At 39.2% G+C, this 20,385-nt stretch overlaps 1 protein-coding gene across 1 annotated transcript in view; it reads right to left on the minus strand.

Moving 5' to 3' along the window:
• The window catches only part of SLF1 (SMC5-SMC6 complex localization factor 1), a 58,506-nt gene that overhangs the window by 22,961 nt on the left and 15,160 nt on the right, over positions 1-20,385 (minus strand). The window contains exons 5-13 of the mRNA XM_008162034.3: positions 18,254-18,397; positions 13,936-14,082; positions 13,209-13,355; positions 10,546-10,668; positions 9,002-9,055; positions 7,703-7,861; positions 4,277-4,440; positions 1,723-1,854; positions 279-444 (exon numbers count right to left, since the gene is read on the minus strand). Coding sequence (XP_008160256.2) covers positions 279-444; positions 1,723-1,854; positions 4,277-4,440; positions 7,703-7,861; positions 9,002-9,055; positions 10,546-10,668; positions 13,209-13,355; positions 13,936-14,082; positions 18,254-18,397 — 1,236 coding nt within the window. The remainder of the gene's footprint in view (positions 1-278; positions 445-1,722; positions 1,855-4,276; positions 4,441-7,702; positions 7,862-9,001; positions 9,056-10,545; positions 10,669-13,208; positions 13,356-13,935; positions 14,083-18,253; positions 18,398-20,385) is intronic.

Genomic DNA, 20,385 nt, shown 5'->3' on the forward strand with positions numbered 1-20,385 from the left:
GTAAAAAAATATAGAATGCCAAGTAACTATAGATTTCCTATCATTAAAAATCAAATAACTGTCCCTAGCTCCTGCATCAAAATGTGAGATGACAAAGAAACATGTCTCCAAAAATCTTTTACCTTAAAACTAGACAAACTAAATAGAAAACAATGACATATTTGGTTCATTTTAATATTTTCAAGTAATTCAAAGAGTAAAGAGAAGAAAAACATGTACAATTCAAAGATGTACTTTTTTCATAAACAATTATTCACTTGTAAGTTAATCCTACTTACATCATTAGACTTGCATTTTTCCTTGTGAGAATATATAGTCCACTCCAAAAGCATATATACTGGTCTGGTCAAAAGCCCAGAGGTCTCAATTCCTGACCAGAAGATTTCAAGGAGAAGTGCCTTTCCCGTTATTTTCAGACTCTGAGAATCTGACCAGTCACACAATCTAATAAAAAATGAACAAGAATTATGTATTTATGATCAATTTGATCACTTTAGTTATTAGACACAGTATCTTGTCAGTTAAAAAAATTCTAGCTAGGGGCTAGAAGGAAGGTAGGAAAAGGGAGATACCTGTAATTCTTTCAATAATATATAAAAGAATATTTTAAAAATTCTAGCAATTTCTGAATAGAGAAAGGTCGTAATACATAAAATTTATCTATATAATAAAAGCCTAAGTGGCCATTATGACAGAAGGACCAGAACGACTGGTCGCTATGATGCGCACTGACCACCAGGGGGCAGATGCTCAATGCAGGAGCTGATCCCTGGAGGTCAGTGCACTCCCACAAGGGGAGTGCTGCTCAGCCAGAAGCCAGGCTCACGGAGCCTCTTCCGCCTCTGCGGCAGCGCTAAGGAGCAGGAAGCCGAGTAGTAAGGAGCAGTGAGCAGGCGGGTGGGCAGTAAGGAGCGAGGGCTCCTGGACTGTGAGAGGGATGTCCGACTGCTGGTAGGGAATGGGCCTAAGCCAGCAGGCAGACATCCCCCATGGGGTCCCGGACTGTGAGAGGGCGCAGGCTGTGCTGAGGGTACACCCTCCACCTGCCAGTGCACAAATATTGTGCACCAGGCCTCTAGTAGTTTTAATAAAGGATAAAATATAAAAAATGTCCCGAGTTTAACATAACCACCAACAAGTACACATAGTAATCTAATTTTAAGAGCATACACAAAACTTATAATTATTACAGATTTAGTATTAAATCCTAGTATAGCTTTTTACTTAAGCATTCAGTTACTAAAAATTCAAAAGTATATAAATTATGAAAAATAAAAACTCTCTCACATACCCAAATGTATAAGCTGGTAAAAAATTAAAATGTGAACTAAGGATACATAAAAAGACCTCTATTGCCACTTAAGGACTGTGTCTAGAAATATGTTTTAAAAATAAATCTACTTAAACTAGAAAACTAGGTGATTTAGCCCTAGCTAGTTTTGCTCAGTGGATAGAGTATCAGCCTGAGGACAGAAGGGACCCGGGATCGATTCCGGCCAAGGGCACATGCCCAGGTTGAGGACTCAATCCCCAATAGGAGGAAACTGATCAATGATTCTATCATTGATGTTTCTATCTCTCTAACTCTCTCTTTTTCTCTCTGAAATCAATAAATATATTAAGAAAATAAATAAATAAAAATATGTATATAAATGATTAGAAAAATGGTATGTAAAACAATGTAAATATAAAAAAGTGGGATTTTTTGCAATTAAAACTTACTTTTGACTCAGTTGTCGTACTTCACTTTCAACTAAATTAAAGAAAAATTTGAGCAGTGTCAGGTAGAGCACCTTAGAGCCAGTAATATTTTCTGAGATTTGATGACAAAAATTTTCATTGAAAAGGCAAGACCTGAAAAACATGAACCCAACAAAAATATAAGCAATTTATTGAATAATTTGTGGACATAGTATTTTTTAGAGTATTACTGAAATTGTAATAAAATTTGCTTCAACAAAATATAAAGCAAGTTCAGTAAAATTTTGTTACTATTTTCTTCCTTTAAAAAATTAAATCATGTCAAGTATTTAAAAATATTACATTTTTAATAATACAGGTCTAATATCTCTTTCAATGATTGTAATGTTTAATAACCATCTGGTACTCTCCCTTTGTACTCTTTATATCACTGATAAAGAATAAAAAATACTGAATTTCATTAAACCCTTTTGATTCAGATGACCAGCGATACTCTCAATTTATAAAACTCCCCATAACCCCCCTCTTACTCAAGATAATTTTATTTTTCATTATTTAGTAAAATGAAGGTTATTTTAGGGCTATTTTTTAGAATTCCACAAATTTAGCATTTATTCTCTTTCTGATAGTAGTCCTGTCCAAAAGAATATTCTGTAATGATGGATATGTTTTACTGAAATGTAACTTGTGCAACGAAGGACTTAAACTTTTCATTATCTAATCTTAAGTAAACTTAAATAGTTACAGAGTACAGTGGTTACTGGACTGGACAACAGAGTTCTATAGTAGTTTTCCAAAAAGAATATAAGATTACTCAGAACTATACATCTGAAAGAAATAGTTCTAGGCAACTATTTACTACAATTTTCTTCTAACTTTATTATCAATTATATTAACTATATACTTGTAACTTTCTCCTTTGTCTCTACCTTCCCCGATTTCTGTTTGAATACCACATTCTCAGGTTAGAAAGGTCCTTAGGAGCTATTAAATTTAACAATTTATTTAATATCCAAATTTGTTCTACAAGATCCTCCATGCCCATAATCAGTTGCTCGGTGTATCTGAAAATTGCCAGAGTTGGGTACTATAGTATCCTTTCTTTAAAAAACAAAAAAAACAAACATACATATATATATATATATATATAAATATTTCAAATATATTAAAAGTAGACTAATATCACCCCACTCACCTATATTCATACCGCTTCTCTAGGCTCTTTCCCCCAATCCCCATCAAACCCAATTATTTTGAATCAAAATCTAGATATTTGTTTATCAAAAAATATACTTTTAAGCTGTCCAAATTTCATTTCCTACAGCTTTAATTAATTCATCCAAACATTTATTAAGCACTTTTTATGTTTCAGGCGTTAAATTAAGCACTGAGGTTTAAAGATGCTTAAAAGTGAGCTTCTACTCTTATGTCAAAGACCACTTTGGAAAGAGCATCTGGAATACTTTGAAGATAAATTAAGAGGAAAAAGTGAAATCAAGATCAATAAAGCAGGTATTACAATACTTTTACATAAGAAGCATTTAGGGCTTTTAAAATAAAGGCAATGACAGTGAAGGAAGAAACAGATTTGGAAATTAGAAAGACGTCAGCTACATAAAGCGTATATCCTCTACCATGATACGCAAATGCTGTTGTGTAAAAATTATGTTTTCATACCAGCCATCTTCAAAAGTGAAAAAACTGTTTGTTATATTTATATTCTTAGCCACAGTGCCTGGCTCCCAGTAAGTATTCAATAAACATTTGCTGAAAGAATGCATAAATGCATGCTAGCTAGTAGTTTAGCTTGCTTCAAATATATTACAACCAAGATGGTAGGTGAATCTTTATGATCTCAAATTTATAACCAAAGGTCTAGCCTTTGCTTGGCTAGGCAAGTATCTTTTCTCTCAATACTATGGACCCCCTAAAACTAAACACTTGAACAAAAAAAAATACTTCACACACAAAGGAAGGCTATCAAAGACAGAGAGCTATCAGAAAAGAAAGGGAAAAAATGATAAGTTCTGCTGGGGAGAAAGGAGAAGTAGGACTTCTGGAGAGAGTAACAATTGGAAGACAAAAGAAGCACACAGGCAGATGACAGCAAGTGCAGAGGCACGAAAGAGATGACATATTTAGTAAACAGAAAGTTCAGTTTCAAACTTCAAATTTCTAGCTGAAAAAATATAATAAACACTGATGTTTAAAGTTAAAAATGTTTAAACTTTTGATGACTAAAGTTTGATGATATTCATATCCAATAAATTTTCTTAATTAATTTTTAAAACAATATGCAAGTTTAGGATTTTGTTAAAAAATAAAAACAAATAATGATTTGGCTTTCTGTGAATCAATTTCATGCATTCAATAAACATTTATTTTTTAAATAAACTGACAAACATAACCAATTTAGACGTGACCTATATATAAGTTTTACAATAAATACAACACAAACATTATATATCCACATATACAGTAAATTTTGAAAGAAAATATTTACTTCTTTCATGAGTTCCTAAAAACCAGCAGAACTAGTAAGTTAAATTAAATCCTCACATGTAAAATTCCTTACCTGATAAGCACTTCTATTAGAGACCACGCTCCTTTCATACAAGTTGGACATTGAAACAATTCTAAGTAATATCTTGACATGGTTGGAGACTTCCAAGGAGGATGCAGGTGAAGAAGAGCTGACAATATATGAAAGTATCGACCAGAAAACGTATCTATATTATCCTATTATTTAAAAATAAACAAACAAATAAAACACTTTAGCCAAAAATATACTTTCACCAGCTAATTCAGTCTAAAACTATAATAACCATGGCCTAACGTTCTTGCTAAATAAATGTATTTGACCAAAAGATCATATAGAAGTATCTAGCTAATTAAATACAACAACGTATTTAGGTACACTCTAAATATATATCTATACATTAGATAATACTGGCTTTTGGGACTAACTTATATGAAACTCCCATTTTACTTTTAATGATTAGTGAGATAAGAGTTCCCAAATGTGACCTGAAAGGAACTAAAGGTAAGCAATTTTTCATGCAACGTTCTTTCTTATTACCAACACTAGAGGCACAGTGAACAAAATTCATGCATGGGGGGTGGGGGGGGTCCCTCAGTCCGGCCTGCACCCTCTCCAATCCGGGACCCCTCGGGGGATGTCCAACTACCAGTCTAACATCCCTCTACAATCCAGGACCACTGGTTCCTAACCACTCACCTGCCTGCCTGCCTTATGTCCCGAACTGCCCTCCCCTGCTGACCTGGTCACCCCCAATGGCCCTCCCCTACCGGCCTGGTCGCCCCCAACTGCCCTCCCCTGCTGGCCCGATCGCCCACAACTGCCCTCCCCTGCCAGCCTGATTGCCCTCAACTGCCCTCCCCTGCCAACCTGGTGGCCTCCAACTGCCCTCGCCTGCCGAACTGATCGCCCCTAATCCTCTGCCAGCCTGATCTCATTCCTAAATGCTCTACCCTGCCGGCCCAATTGCTCCTAACTGCCTATGCCTTGGCCCCCAACACCATGGCTTTGTCCAGAAGAAAGTCAGACATCTGGAAGATGGCCGGTCGACCTGGTCTAATTAGCCTTTTACCCTTTATTAGTTAATATAGATGATTATATAGGATATAGGATTGCTTAAATGGGGGGAAAAGCCTTTTTCAGCAGGAGGAGATGCTCTTGGCAGACAAAAATACATAACACCTATATCTGGACTGATAGCCAGCTATATGCACAATACTGCCAAACAGATTAAAAAATTGAACCGCTTTCTTACACCTTATACCAAACAGCTGTTGCCCTTAATACCCCTCCTCAGCCCCCACCTTAGGTTCTGCCTTCGCAGTTCACCCATATTAGGTTCTGATTGGTCAGTTTTTATGCCAGTCAGTATCAAAAGCTCTGCCTCCTAGGCAGCCATTGGCTCCTCACAGTTCACCCAGATTTGCTTCTGATTGGTTGGTTTCTATGCCAGTCAGTATCAAAGGCTCCACCTCCTAAGCAGCCATTGGCTCCTCTGGGAAATCCAGAATGGCCCCGCCTTCATGTTGGCACCAGCCCTTCAGTCACATCCCAAGTCTGCTACCAGGTGTATCTCTGGCTGCTCTGAGAAGAGGCACTTCAGGTCTGTGTTGATGGCAATTTTGAATTCTCATCCCTGATCTAACCTTCCTACAGTGCGAGCTCTGTGAAGGCAAGTATTTGTCTTGTTCATTCTTAGTTCACTCATAGACTTTACCTGTGTCTATGCTAGCACTGCATGGTGATGGGTCGAACGGTCGTCATGGTCACTACATATATATATATATATACTAGAGGTCCGGTGCACGAAATTCGTGCACGGGGGTGTGGGGGGGGTTGTCCCTCAGCCTAGCCTGCACCCTCTCCAATCTGGGATCCCTCGAGGGATGTCCGACTGCCCGTTTAGGCCCGATCCTAACCCAGTGGGATCGGGCCTAAACGGGCAGTTGGACATCCCTCTCACAATCCAGGACTGCTGGCTCCCAACTGCTCGCCTACCTGCCTTCCTGATTGCCTCTACCCGCTTCTGCCTGCCATCCTGATCACCCCCTAACCACTCCCATGCCAGCCTGATTGATGTCTAACTGCTCCCTTGCCAGCCTGTTTGCCCCCAACTTCCCTCCTCTGCCGGCCTGTTCACCCCTAACTGCCCTCCCCTGCAGGGTTGATCGCCTCCAACTGCCCTCCCTTGCAGGCCTGGTGCCTCTCAACTGCCCTCCCTTGCAGGCAGGGTGCCTCCCAACTGCCCTCTCCTGCTGGCCATCTTGTGGTGGCCATCTTGTGTCCACATGGGGGCAGGATCTTTGACCACATGGGGGCACCCATATTGTGTGTTGGAGTGATGGTCAATCTGCATACTACTCTTTTACTAGATAGGATAGAGGCCTGGTGCACGTGTGGGGGCCAGCTGGTTTGCTCTGAAGGGTGTCCTGGATCAGGGTGGGGGTTCCCTTGGGGCGTGGGGCAGCCTGAGCGAGGGGCCTGTGGTGGTTTGCAGGCTGGCCACGCCCCCTGGCGACCCAAGTGGAGGCCCTGGTATCTGGGATATATTTACCTTCTACAATTGAAACTTTGTATCCTGAAGCGGAGCCAAGCCTTCTGCTCCCTCCGTGGCTGGCAGCCTTTTCTGTTTGGATTTGTTTACCTTCTATAATTGAAACTTTGTAGCCTTGAGTGGAGGCTTAGGCCGGCCAGGGCAGAGGAAAGCTTGGCTTCTTCTATCACCTTGGAAACCCAAGCCTCCCTCCTACTTTCTCCGTGGCTGTAGCCATCTTGGTTGGGTTAATTTGCATACTCGCTCTGATTGGCTGGTGGGCGTAGCGGAGTTAGGGTCAATTTGCATATTACTCTTTTATTAGGTAGGATATGTTAGTCTGACATAGCTTAAACCTATTATTTCTTCAAATTGGCACCTTGCTGATGAACATGATTAGAAAACTACCTTTGAAAAGCTATTCCTATTGGTTCTCACAGTTTAACAAGTATATTATCGATACTATAAATAAAAATGGTTATTATCAATGTACTGTATTTTCCGGTGTATAAGATGACTTTTTAATCCAGGAAAATCTTCTATATGCCCAGTCGTCTTATACACCGGAAAATACGGTACTAAAGGAGTAATTTACCAAATGGCACTCTAGGTCATTGTAGTGTAATGTAGTTTAATTTCACTGCCATGACACATACACATAACACATAAAAATAAATAAATAAGTAAATAAAATAAAATAAAATTTTTTCCAAGATAAAATTACCTTGGAAATTCTGAGAAAATAGTAAGTTAAAAGCACTCAGAGTAATACCTGGTAAATAGTTTAAAAACAGAAGAGAAATGGTAATAAATGGGTACCACATTTCCTATTAAAATGAGGCAAGAAGTACTGAAGAGAAAATAAGCTGTAAGCATACAAGAAATGAAAAAATGTTCCTATTTTACATTCTTTGAAAGACTGTTCTTACCTGTAGAATATTCTCTAGAAGAGCATGAAGAAGGCAAACAGGAGGGATATAATGTGCTTGCAAAGAGGAAAGCTCTTCAATTGCTTCTTTAAAAAACTGGCCTTCGATGAGACTTTCAATTAAATTTAATACACCTCTGGGAATTTCAGCATTTTTAACCTAAGAAAGGAAAGAGTCTATGATTCAAACAAGATAAGGGTAAAATCCTGGAATCAAATCTTGAATTATCAAAGAGCCTTAATTTCCTCATCTGTAAAGTGCCAATTAAGTCCTGACTTTATAATTTCACAGGATTGTTACATGGTTCAAAAAGGATGATTTACTAGTATATAAATGTGTTTTACAACTATAAGGCACTGCAAAAAATAGATTACTGCTTTACTTATTTTCTGTTGCCTTAAATAGTAAGGGGAAATACTACCTCTAAAAGAAAAAATTTAAAAGTCATTTGGAAAGTCTGGCTGATGATGAGAAAACCTAAGTAAGAGCTACAATTACACATAATTCTTTAGGTGCAAAATAATTTTTATCTTTTTTAAACTTATAAGCAAACTGTCTGTTAAGATATACTAAATATATTAAAATTCTTCAAGCACCATCAATATTTGCAAAAGTAACAACTGCATAATGCCATTAAAATCACTCTGAGAATGCACATTAATACAGTTCTAAGAGTTCCATGAAATACATTTCCCTTGGTCAAAATATTTTTAACAATGCAAGTTAACCACTTTGAACTAGTCAAGAATCAAAAATACTCTAAAAAACTACATGGAATAAAATAATCATTTTAAAGAGGTGAAAAAGTATATAAAAGATATATACATTTTTAAATATTATATTTTAATCTATAAGTAGTATTTATTAAAGCTATAAAATATGAGAAAAGGGATACAAAACTCATCTGTGATGAGCACAAGATTTTAATTCTTGTTATTATATTTTACTACCATATAAAAATTTTTGAGGCTATGACAGTATTTTTAGTGTTGATTTCTAATTAGCAAAACTACATTTAAAATTTAATAGGGGTCCTGGAGTCGTCTCAATACACCCAGGTGTGTGTTTGGCACATACAAGAATCTACCAATGAATTCATAAATAAGTGGAACAACAAATCGACGTTTCTCTCTCTCTCCCCATCCCACTTCTTCTCATTATCTCAAATTAATAAATGAAAAAAAAAAAAAAAAGGAAACTTTGTTGGGCAGACAATACATTCCTTTACATCAAAACTAAAAATAACAAAACATAAAGCCTCATTTTTGCCCTGTCACCACCCTACTGCAAGCCCCTTACCTCCACATTGTATACTGGTTGTTTATCTATCTTAATGCAGCTGTATCTGATAGCCTACAAAATATCAATCATATAATTAAAATTTAACATTTTTTTGGTCAAAAAAATACATTTCAGTTTACAAACTTCAGCCAAACTTATAAAACAAATTCTGATACTCATGTTTGCTCATGCTGGGGACGTCTATCATTTTAGGGTAATAGTACTCTGATGAATATGAACATTCTCTATTTTCTCCTTCTAAATTAAAATAACTTAAAAGGCAAATTCATATTTACTTTGAAGATCTGAAGAGGTCCACTGTCCTCACTATTTTAATAATTAGAAATATAAATAGGGAAAACATTTCATATAAGGGTCCATAGAAGAAAAATATGTAGTCATGTTTTCTATAAAATCACATGTATACCTTCCTCTATTGTTATAAAATACCTACAATTACATATTTGTTTAAAATATTAAACTAGAAAAATATCTTCCACAAACGGAAAAAAGATATCATAATTATATAAAAAGCTAATTTACCAAACCATAATTTTTCTTGAGCTTATCAGATAGCAGAGGCCTCTTAGTGCAATCAACTAATCTGAAATACGAAGAAAGACAGGAGCCTCTAAGGAAACGGGACATGAGCACTAATTTATCTAAGACACAGCATGGTAGAAAGAGAAGGCCTCCATTAAAGAAGAAAACTTCAGCTAAAAATTTCACCACTAGCTAAGGGTCAAGTGAGGGCTGTATGAAGAGAACAGAAACCCTGGGAATCAAAGACATAAGGTGAGTTAGCACTCAATGGAAGGATTTTCTCCATGGATCTCATCAGGGCACATGGGAAAAAAAAGGAGACAGGATGGGAGACTAAAGAAATCCTCCCTCTAGGTCAGTGGTTCTCAACCTTCCTAATGCCGTGACTCTTTAATACAGTTCCTCATGTTGTGGTGACCCCCATCCATAAAATTATTTTCGTTGCTACTTCATAACTGTAATTTTGCTACTGTTATGAATCGTAATGTAAATATCTGTGTTTTCCAATGGTCTTAGGATCTACAGTTGCGACCCACAGGTTGAGAACCGATAGCAGGGTCACCTAAGACCATCGGAAAACACAGATATTTACATTACGATTCATAACAGTAGCAAAATTATAGTTATGAAGTAGCAACGAAAATAATTTTATGGTTGGGGGTCACCACAACATGAGGAACTGTATTAAAGGGTTGCAGCATTAGGAAGGTTGAGAACCACTGCTCTAGATGAAGGCCTGGGCAAGGTGAACAGCGGTTGCTATGGGAAAAGCAGCAAACCCTGTTACATATAATTTATCTGTAATCATGGAGGTATTAGCAGAGAATTCAACATATTTACTAAGTGGCCAAATACTTAATGGTCATAACAAATTAATGAATTAAGAAAAGTATTTTAAGAAACATTAAACATAATAAGGAGCCACTTATTATTTTTATTATTATAATTATTATTATCGTTTTGGTTATGCTAGAGAAGAACAGGAAACAATACAAAATCTTTAGCATGCCGAGTTCTACCTGAGCTCTATATATGTGCTTCCTTAAGGCATTTTTTATTTCAACGATATCCACATTTGTCCTGATATCCTTGGATTCTGATTCTTTGGCATGATCAGCAAAAACAGAAATCTTCCTTTCTTTCTGCATACATGGAAAAGTACGTTAGACAGTGTACTATAGATAGTGTCAACACAAGTGATTAGTATCACAATGGACAATATAATACAAGAGGACATCCATGCAGTGTTAACCACAGCAAGTATCCTTTCGATCATCCATACTAATAAAAGGGTAATATGCAAATTGGACGCCCTCATAACGACCCAACAGCAGGCTGCATGGGGTGACAAGGCTGGCAGGGGGGTTAGTGAGGGACGACCAAACAACTGAACGGCAGGCTGCATGGGGCGACTAGGCCGGCAGGGGGGTCAGTTGACAGCAACCAGGATGGCAGGAGGGGCAGTGAGGGGCAATCAGGCCAACAGAGGGGGGCAGTTGGGGGCGACCAAACCGGCAAGGGGGTCAGTTGGGGGTGACCAGGCCAGCAGGGGGGGGGGAGTTGGGGGCAACCAGGCTGACAGGGGGGGCAGTGAGGGGCAACCAGGCCAGCAGAGGTGGGCAGTTGGGGACAACCAGGCTGGCAGGGGAGGCAGTTACGGGCGATCCAGCTGGCAGGTAGAGGTGTTTGGGGTGATCAGGCTGGCAGGGGAGCAGTTAGGAGCCAGCGGTCCTGGATTGTGAGAGGGATGTCCGACTGCTGGTTTAGGCCCAATCCAGCAGTCGGACATCCCCCAAGGGGTCCAGGATTGGAGAGGTGCAGGCAGGGCTGAGGGGACCCCCCCCCCTCCTGTGCACAAATTTCGTGTACCAGGCCTCTAGTCTTATATAAAGACTGATTCTTTGGCATGATCAGCAAAAACAGAAATTTTCCTTTCTTTCTGCATACATAAGACTAGAGGCCCTTTATATAAAGACTAGAGGCCCGGTACACGAAATTCATGCACGGGAGGGGGGTCCCCTCAGCCCGGTCTGCATCCTCTCCAATCCTGGACCCCTTCGGGGATGTCCGACTGCCTCTCGCAACCTGGGACTGCTGGCTCCTAACCACTTGCCTGCTTGCTTGCCTGCCTGATCCTCCTAACCCCTCTGCCTTGCCCTGCACCTGGGACCCAGGATTCCCTCCTTCGGCCGGTCACAGGCACCCAGGACCCGGGCTTCCCTTCTTCTTGCTGGCCACAGGCACCCAGGACCTGGACCAGCTTCGCGCCAGGGACCATGGGGCGGACAGCTTGTCCCTCTCCCGGGCAGCAGGCATAGGCACAGCCACTGGCGCCCGGGACCGCAGGGCGGGTGGCTTGTCCCTCTCCTGGGCTGCAGCCTGGCTGGCCCCCATTCCTCTCTCGAAGCTCATTTGTACCTGGCTGGTCCCCATTCCTCTCTCCCCAGTGTTGAGTGTCTGAGCCTTTATGGAGTGAGGGTGTGATGACCATTTGCATATTAGCTCTTTATTATATAGGATTATACAATGAAAAAAAAGTTTTTAAAAAGCAAACAGTTCACCGAGACTGGTTTGGCTCAGTGGATAGAGCGTCGGTCTGCGGACTGAAAGGTCCCAGGTTCAATTCCAGTCAAGGGCATGTACATGAGTTGCAGGCACATCCCCAGTAGGGGGTGTGCAGGAGGCAGCTGATCGATGTTTCTCTCTCATCGATGTTTCTAACTCTCTATCCCTCTCCCTTCCTCTCTGTAAAAAAAAAAAATCAATAAAATTAAAAAAAAAAAAAAAAGCAAACAGTTCGATTTGGAAAGTTTTACCTCATATTTACATATGTATTTTCTTAAGGTATTTTTCATTTTAGCTTGTCCTAAATCTTTCCTAGAACCACTCTTGTGTTTCTTTATTGCCATGTTCACACAAGATATGATCCATTATTTATTTACCTTTATCATTTTCTGAAGAACCTCCTGAATATATGTATACAAATTTAAATCTACAATAAAAGCATAATATGCTAATTAGACCAGACATCCTTCCGGACGACCTTCCAGACGAAGCCAGGGCTGCAAGAGAAGCCTGGGTCCTGGATGCCTGCTGGCAGCCAGAGAGAAGGAAGGCCTACTCTTGCATGAATTTCATGCATCGGGCCTCCAGTTGTAAAATAAAGTTATAATCTAGAAAAATTAACTCAAGAAGGATCCCATTTTAAAGACAAGCTCTCTTATTAAAATGGTCTATATTATACTAGAAAAGAGAACAATATAAACTAAACTTTAGACCAGAATGTTTTACCCAAACTACATACACATGTAGTCTTAAGGTACTTTTCATTTTAACAATTTTAGCCTCTTTTTTCAGAACATTTTTCTTTTTCTTTTTTGTTACATTCAGGCAAAACAACTGTTCTGAAAAAAGAGGCTAAAATTGTGTATTTGAATATCCTGATTATTAACTCAAATTTCTTTGTGTGTATATGTAAAAATACTTCCATTGTGAACCAAAGTTAACCATAACATTATGTATATCAGACCAGATTAACTCAAGAAGGATTTTCCCATAAGATGTGCAGGTTAATATTTAACACAGCAAGCAATCATAAAAATCAAGACTATATATGTCTTCATTACACTAGGGAAGAGCCAAAAAAAATGAAAACTGTTTAGCTTAGCTTACAAAGTTTTACCTGATCTCTGTAAGTGTGCTCTCTTAAGGTACTTGTAATTTTATCATGTTGGACATGCTTCCTGGAATCTCTCTCTTTTTCTTTTTTGGCTTTTTTCCTCCGAGTATAACTCCTTTGAATGTCTTCATCCTTTTTCTTAATTCCCTTCTACATGTATTTAGACAACAATTAAACAAATCTTAACATGAATATGTTTATCCAAGTAAATTTAAGATGAGTCTGACTTATAACAATATAATACATTTTAAAATTAGTAATTGTATATATAGATATACACAATAGGAAAACTCATCCAGTGTTGAAGAGGGTATACCATAAGTAACATATTTTGGAAAACAGTTGGGTATTGCTGAGTACAACTGAACATGCAGTCCTTATTCCCAACATAGGAATTCTACTCCTAGGAATATATCCTAAGCTAGAGAAACTCTTAAACATGTACACACCAAGAGACATGGAAGAAAATGTTCATATTGTTCATGGCAGAAATGTTCATAATTGCAAAAACCAACCAATTAATCAAACACCAACAAAACGAAATCCAGCAAAAGAGCAAGTCACAGAAGACTATAAATACCATGAACTTTACATTCTTTTAAAAATTGTACATAAATGCTTTATAAAAACTTTTGTACATATAATTAAAAACAATTTCATAAATAACATATCTGGCAAATTTAGAAAACAGCTGTAAAATAGCAATTATTTTTAATTTGAAAGATCTTACCTGATTTCTGTATGTGTGCCTTCCTAAGGCATTTCTTACTTTAATAAATTTCAAATCTTTACTGGACTCTCTGAATTTTTCTTTTTTGTGATGGTCAGTGAAAATAGAACTAACAAGAACATCTTCATCATTATTTTGCATTTTTTTCTGCATATTTATAAAAATATTTCAGTTACTATTGATTAACCATGACCTCAATAGAACCAAAGCAAGTCACAACCAAAAAACCCACTCAAGAAGATAGGTTTTGGTGTCCTCTCCCTCCAGAGAGCATGCCCATGACTTGCCTCTCAGACATGCATATCTTATACTCTAAGGGTCCCCATGAGACTTGCAACCAGGGGAGCAATAAGCAGCAGCAGCTTGTCCCCGGCTAACGCCCTGAACCTGTCTCCAAGGCCCCCTTTTCTCTGACTATTCCCTGAGCCAGAGAAGCCCTGCCTAGGTTCTCTCCTGTTCCTTGTTTCATTATCCCCAGCTTTAATAAACATACACTCAAAATAAAAACAATTTTAAAAGTAAAAAGTAGGTTTTGTAAACCATACATATGAGATTAAAGAGTCTTGTGAATTATATTACAGCATAGTTATACTAAGATGAAGTAGAAAAATGTATATTTTTAGTTCATAAAGGCTTATATTGTGTTTACATAAACATTTAATTAGGTACTTGCATTTTATTAACTTAATCTTTCTGGGAATCTGTACTTTTTTCCTATTTGTCAGTCAAAGCAGAGTATGATTATCTTTATTATTTTATTTTTCCAAATGTTTGTAAAAACAATTTAGGCTGTAGATCAAATAGAATCTTGCCATTATTAGGCACATAAAATGAAACATCTTGAGAAAATCATTTTAAAGAACATACATATAATAACATTAAACAGAATAAGGTGAATCACAAACTATATTGTGTTTTTATTATATTAAGAAATTTATTTTAGTGCTGGCTAGCATTGCTCAGTGGTTGAGCATGGACCCAGGTAGTCATTGTTTGATTCCCCATCAGGGGAATATGCCTGGGGTGAGGGCTCAGCCCTCAGTAGGGGTGTGCAGGAGCCAACTGATCAATATTTCTCTCTCTATCCCTCTTCCTTCCTTCCTCTAAAATCAATAAAAATATTAAAAAAAACTCAAAAAGCCTCTTATTAAGACATGTACATGTAGTTAATCATAGAAAGTAGTAGTCTTCTAAGTCACATGAATATTAATTATACTTTGGAAAATCCATAAAGAATTGCAAGAACATTTTAAGCTCTTAGAAAGTTTTACCTAATTTCTCCATATATAATTTTGTAAGGTACTATTTAGTTTATGAAGTTTCAAATTGTTCCTAGAATTTTCTTTATAAAATTTTAAATACAGTAAAAATAATTTTTCTATTCTTCCTAGTCACATTTAAAAATATTTTAGTTTATACTAATAATAATAATTACTAGGCTAATTAATGATTTGGCAAATCAATTCAAGAGTCTGTTTTATAAAACAGTATGAAATTGAACTAATCATGCCTTTTTTTGGTTGTTGCTACTATTAGAAAATTCTTGAGACATATCCTATCTAATAAACGGGTAATATACAAATTAACCATCACCCCGTGACAAAGATGGCAGCGCCCAGTCCCCTCAGTTCTGGGGGGGGCGGGCAGCCGCTGAGAGCGAGCAGCGTGACAAACCTGGCGGAATGCTTGATTCGTCGTTGTGGCGACGAGGCAAGCATTCCGCCCTAGCCCTGTGGAGGGCCTCTGGGCAGCGGGCGCACAACGGCTAGGGCCTCTAGGGGAAAGGAGGGTTGGCCTGCAACCTCTGTGGCCGAGCACGTGCTGGGAGAGGAGAAGGCGGGCCCACCTCCCACAGAAGAAGCACAGCTCCCTCCTGCGACTGGTTGTTCCGCCATTCAATCGATTTGCATGTTACGCTTTTCTTAGGCTATGCTGCCTCATATCCTATCTAATAAAAGAGTAAGATGCAAATTGACCGTACCCCCGCTACACCCACAAGCCACTCCCACCAATCAGGAGTGAGTATGCAAATTAACCCAACCAAGATGGCTGTGGTCACGGAGCGAGCAGGAAGCTTGGGTTTCCCCGGCCATGGAGGAAGCCAAGCTTTCTGCACACCCTGGCAGGCCCAGGCCTCCACTCAAGGCTACAAAGTTTCAATTACAGAAGGTAAATAAATCCAAATAAAAATGGCTGCGGCCATGGAGCTGGAGAGAGCAGGAGGCTTGATTTGCCCCAGCGATGGAGGAAGCCAAGCTTTCCGCACAACCTGGCAGGCCCAGGTCTCCACTCAAGGTTACAAAGTTTCAATTATAGAAGATAAATAAATCCCAACAAAAATGGCTGCGGCCACAGAGCGAGCAGGAGGCTTGGCTCTGCTCAAGGCTACAAAATTTCAATTATTGAAGATAAATAAATCCCAGATACCAGGGCCTCCACTTGGGTCGCCGGGTGGGCATGCCAGCCTGCAAACCACCACAGGCCCCTCGCTCAGGCCGCCCCACGCCCCAAGGGAACCCCCACCCCGATTTGGGACACCCTTGAGGGAAAACCAGCCGGCCCCTACCCGTGCTCCAGGCCTCTATCCTATCTAATAAAAGAGTAATATGCAGATTGACCATCACTCCAACACACAAGATTGCTGCCCCCATGTGGACACAACATGGCTGCCACAAGATGGCCAGCAGGGGAGGGTAGTTGGAGGGATCAGGCCTGCAAGGGAGGGCAGTTGTGGGCGATCAGGCCAGCAGGGGAAGGCAATTGGCAGGGACCAGGCCTGCAAGGGAGGGCAGGTAGGGGCGATCAAGCCTGCAGGGGAGGGGCAGTTAGGGGTGACCAGGCTGGCAGAGGAGGGAAGTTGGAGGTGACCGGGCCTGCAGGGAAGGGCAGTTGGTGGGGACCCAATCCTGCAGGAGAGAGCAGTTGGGGGGACCAGGCCTGCAGGGGAGGGCAGTTAGGGGTGACCAGGCCTGCAGGGGATCAGTTAGGCATCAATCAGGCTGGCAGGGGAGTGGTTAGGGGATGATCAGGCTGGCAGGCAGAAGTGGTTGGGGCAATCAGGAAGGCAGGAAGGCGAGCAGTTGGGAACCAGCAGTCCTGGATTGTGAGAGGGCAGTCGGACATCCCTCAAAGGGTCCCATATTGGAGAGGGTGCAGGCTGGGCTGAGGGACAACCCCCTACCCCCCGTGCATGAATTTCGTGCACCGGGCCTCTAGTGTGTGTGTGTGTGTGTGTGTGTGTGTGTGTGTGTGTGTATGTATATGTATATGTATGTGTGTATATATGTATATCCTATATAATAAAAGGCCAATATGCAAGTCAACCAAACAGCGGAACGACAGGTCACCATGACATGCACTGACTGCCAGGGGGCAGACGCTTAACCTTTTGCACTCAGATGTCGAGTGTGACTCGACACGGTTAGCATTGGTAGCAGCTCGAGAAAAATGCGAGTGCAAACCCTTTGCACTCGCTTGCTTTTTTCTCGAGCTGCTACCGATGCTAACCGTGTCAAGTCACACTCGACATCCTAGTACAAAGGTTAATGCAGGAGCTGTCCCCTGGTAGTCAGTGTGCTCCCACAGGGGGAGCGCTGCTCAGCCAGAAGCCGGGCTCACGGCTGGCGAGCGCAGCGGCTGTAGCAGGAGCCTCTCTCGCCTCCATGTCAGCACTAAGGATGTCCAACTGATGGCTTAGGCCCACAGGCGTCAGTTGGACATCCCCCAAGGGCTCCCGGACTGCGAGAGGGCGCAGGCCAGGCTGAAGGACCCCCCCCACCACCACCAAGTGCACGAATTTCGTGCATCAGGCCTCTAATATATATATATATGTATATGTGCATATATGCTGTCTTTAGGTACATTTTCATTGCTTCAAATTCCAAGTCCTTCCTGTTTTTTGTTTTCTATTTTAATCAAAATAGAATTCATTTGTGTAATTTAAAAAGTTTTGTTCTATATGCAGTAACATACTTGAATTTAGACCATAAATTATGAATATATATATATATTGCTGACAAAAATCCTTTACAAGAAACGTTATATTAAACATAGAGAGGAGTTCTAAGTAATTACCATGTGTTGAAATTACACTATGTATTAGGAACTATGTTTATATATATATATAGCATTATTTCAATTAGAATCTCAAAACAGAGACATAAGATAATATCCTTATATGCTCAAATCATAGACTTTAAAACACTGGGTTCAAATATCAAATGTGATTCCAATACCCATGTTATTTCTACCATATATTACCTCTCAAACAATTTTATAAGTTCCAGAAATATACATTTTTTAGCCAATAAAGTTTTACCTGGATTCTACACATGTTCTCTCTGAAGGCATCTTTCATTTCAAGAAAACCCACATCTTTCCTGAAACCTTTGTTTTTTTCTTGATTGCTCTGTTTAGTCCAAATAGAATTGGTTTGGGAATCTTCATCATTTTGAATTTCTTTCTGTATGTATGTAAAAATGGTTTAGGCAATCAATTAAGTATAATTTTAACATAACTGCACTTCTTATGGTATTCAACTTTTAACTATAACTGCAAAATACTTTGACAGCCAAACAAGTAGATAAAATGCACTCTCCCAAATTAAAGATTATTAAACCCTAGTGAATTCTTTCAGGGAAAAATCAAGGTTGTGAATAATGAAGTGATTTCTGTGTATCTCAACAAAAACTAGTGCCTTGTTGCTCTAGTAGCAATACTTTTTACAATTAATCATTAACAAAACTATTTTATCTAGTCTGTCCAAATCTACATCAAAATTTTTCAGATTATAGATTACCTCACAGTATTGTTCAGTTTTTTACTGATAAGACTTCTCATTTGCAAGAATATCACAGATCGAGGGGAAAAGAGGCTGAGTAATGGCTGAATTCACAGCTCTGATTTTATCTGAATAGCAATAACTAATTAGCTTTACCCAACTCTTTTTCAAACATATTTCTCTTGCCAAGAAATCCAAACTGATTCACAAACCACCTACCACTAATTTAAAAAATACTTGCATATACATAATTCTACAAGTTTAGAATAAAAAGTTGGAAGTAAAGATGAGTTCATGACAATTCCCAAAATGTACATGAAAGGGCATTCAGAGATTCACTATTTTTACACAAAGAGTATAGAAAATCACTGTCCTCCTAGGGAATAATTATGATATAAGCCAAAGTGTGGTAAGGCCTATGGTGTGATCTTTGGTTCCCTTTCACTTGTAAAAGCTTCCTACGTGGACACGAGGGCCCTTTAGCAGGCTACAATCCTGCAGGGAATGACACCTGAGAGTAGTTGACTAAATTTCTTCAATTATTCAGGAAAGTGAAATTAAAAACTAAGAAAAATGAAGACATTTATTCCTTCCTATTCCTAGCATCAAGAAAATAATTACTCTGAAGGTACAAAGAACAATTTCTGTTGTGGACAACTTGAAGTGGAATCAAAGTTGTAGAAGAAAAGCTTGACATCAAAATGAAGTTAACTATTTTCTACTCAGAAGTGATCATAAAATGCCTTTCCTATTTGGACTGAATGGTAATGAACTCCTAGCTATCTATGCCAGAACTTATAAAACAATGTATTCTAAAAACAAAACTAAGTTAGAAATTATTTACTTTTTTTAGTTGATAAACTATTGCTTCCCTCAGAATCGGAATCTGAATGTTTACAGATTACTGCAAAGAAGATTGTGGGTAAAACATACTACATATTACACTTTAATCATTTCCATGGAAAATAAAAATTCAGGTACTTTTACTAATCTGTGCAGTTAAGAATGACTTTCATTTTGTTGACAGTTAATTCTACCTTTAAACTGTTCAGACAGATAAATCAGGATGCTTCTGGCTGCAATATAAAACCAACTCAAACTAAAAAACATGGAAATGTACTACCTCACAGAATGGCAATATGGTCTAGCACTAAGGTTTCAGGATTGGTTAATCCAGCAACTCAAGCATCTCAACGAGGGTCCAAATTCCGTCTCTATATTCTCTATCTATAGTTAGGCTACTTTTTCTCATAGTCAAACAATGGCCGCTAGTGGAAACATTTAGGTTACATTCTCCCATCTTCACATCTTGTAGGAGCACGCTGCTGGTGACTCTCTTTTCAGAATGAAGAATAAACTTCCTAGAAACTCTTCTATACCTCTTTTCATGTTCCATGGATCAGAACTGGTTCATATGGCCATTCCTAACCCAATCACTTTCAAGGGCAATGAGATTATTTGTAGTTCAAGCAGGTCCATCCCTTGAGCTCAAGTCAAATTTCCACTCTACAATGCTGCTATTCAGTAGGGAAAGATCTATAATAATAAAAGTGTAATATGCTAATTAGGCTGGACGTCCTTGTGGACGATCTTCTGGACAAAGCCGGGGCTGCAGCTGTAGGATCGAGGCAGCCACCACAGCTGCGAGGGAGGGATTCAGGCAGCCGCCA

The sequence above is a fragment of the Eptesicus fuscus genome, chromosome 4 (genome assembly GCF_027574615.1).
Source record: "Eptesicus fuscus isolate TK198812 chromosome 4, DD_ASM_mEF_20220401, whole genome shotgun sequence".
NCBI classification, from domain to species: domain Eukaryota; kingdom Metazoa; phylum Chordata; class Mammalia; order Chiroptera; family Vespertilionidae; genus Eptesicus; species Eptesicus fuscus.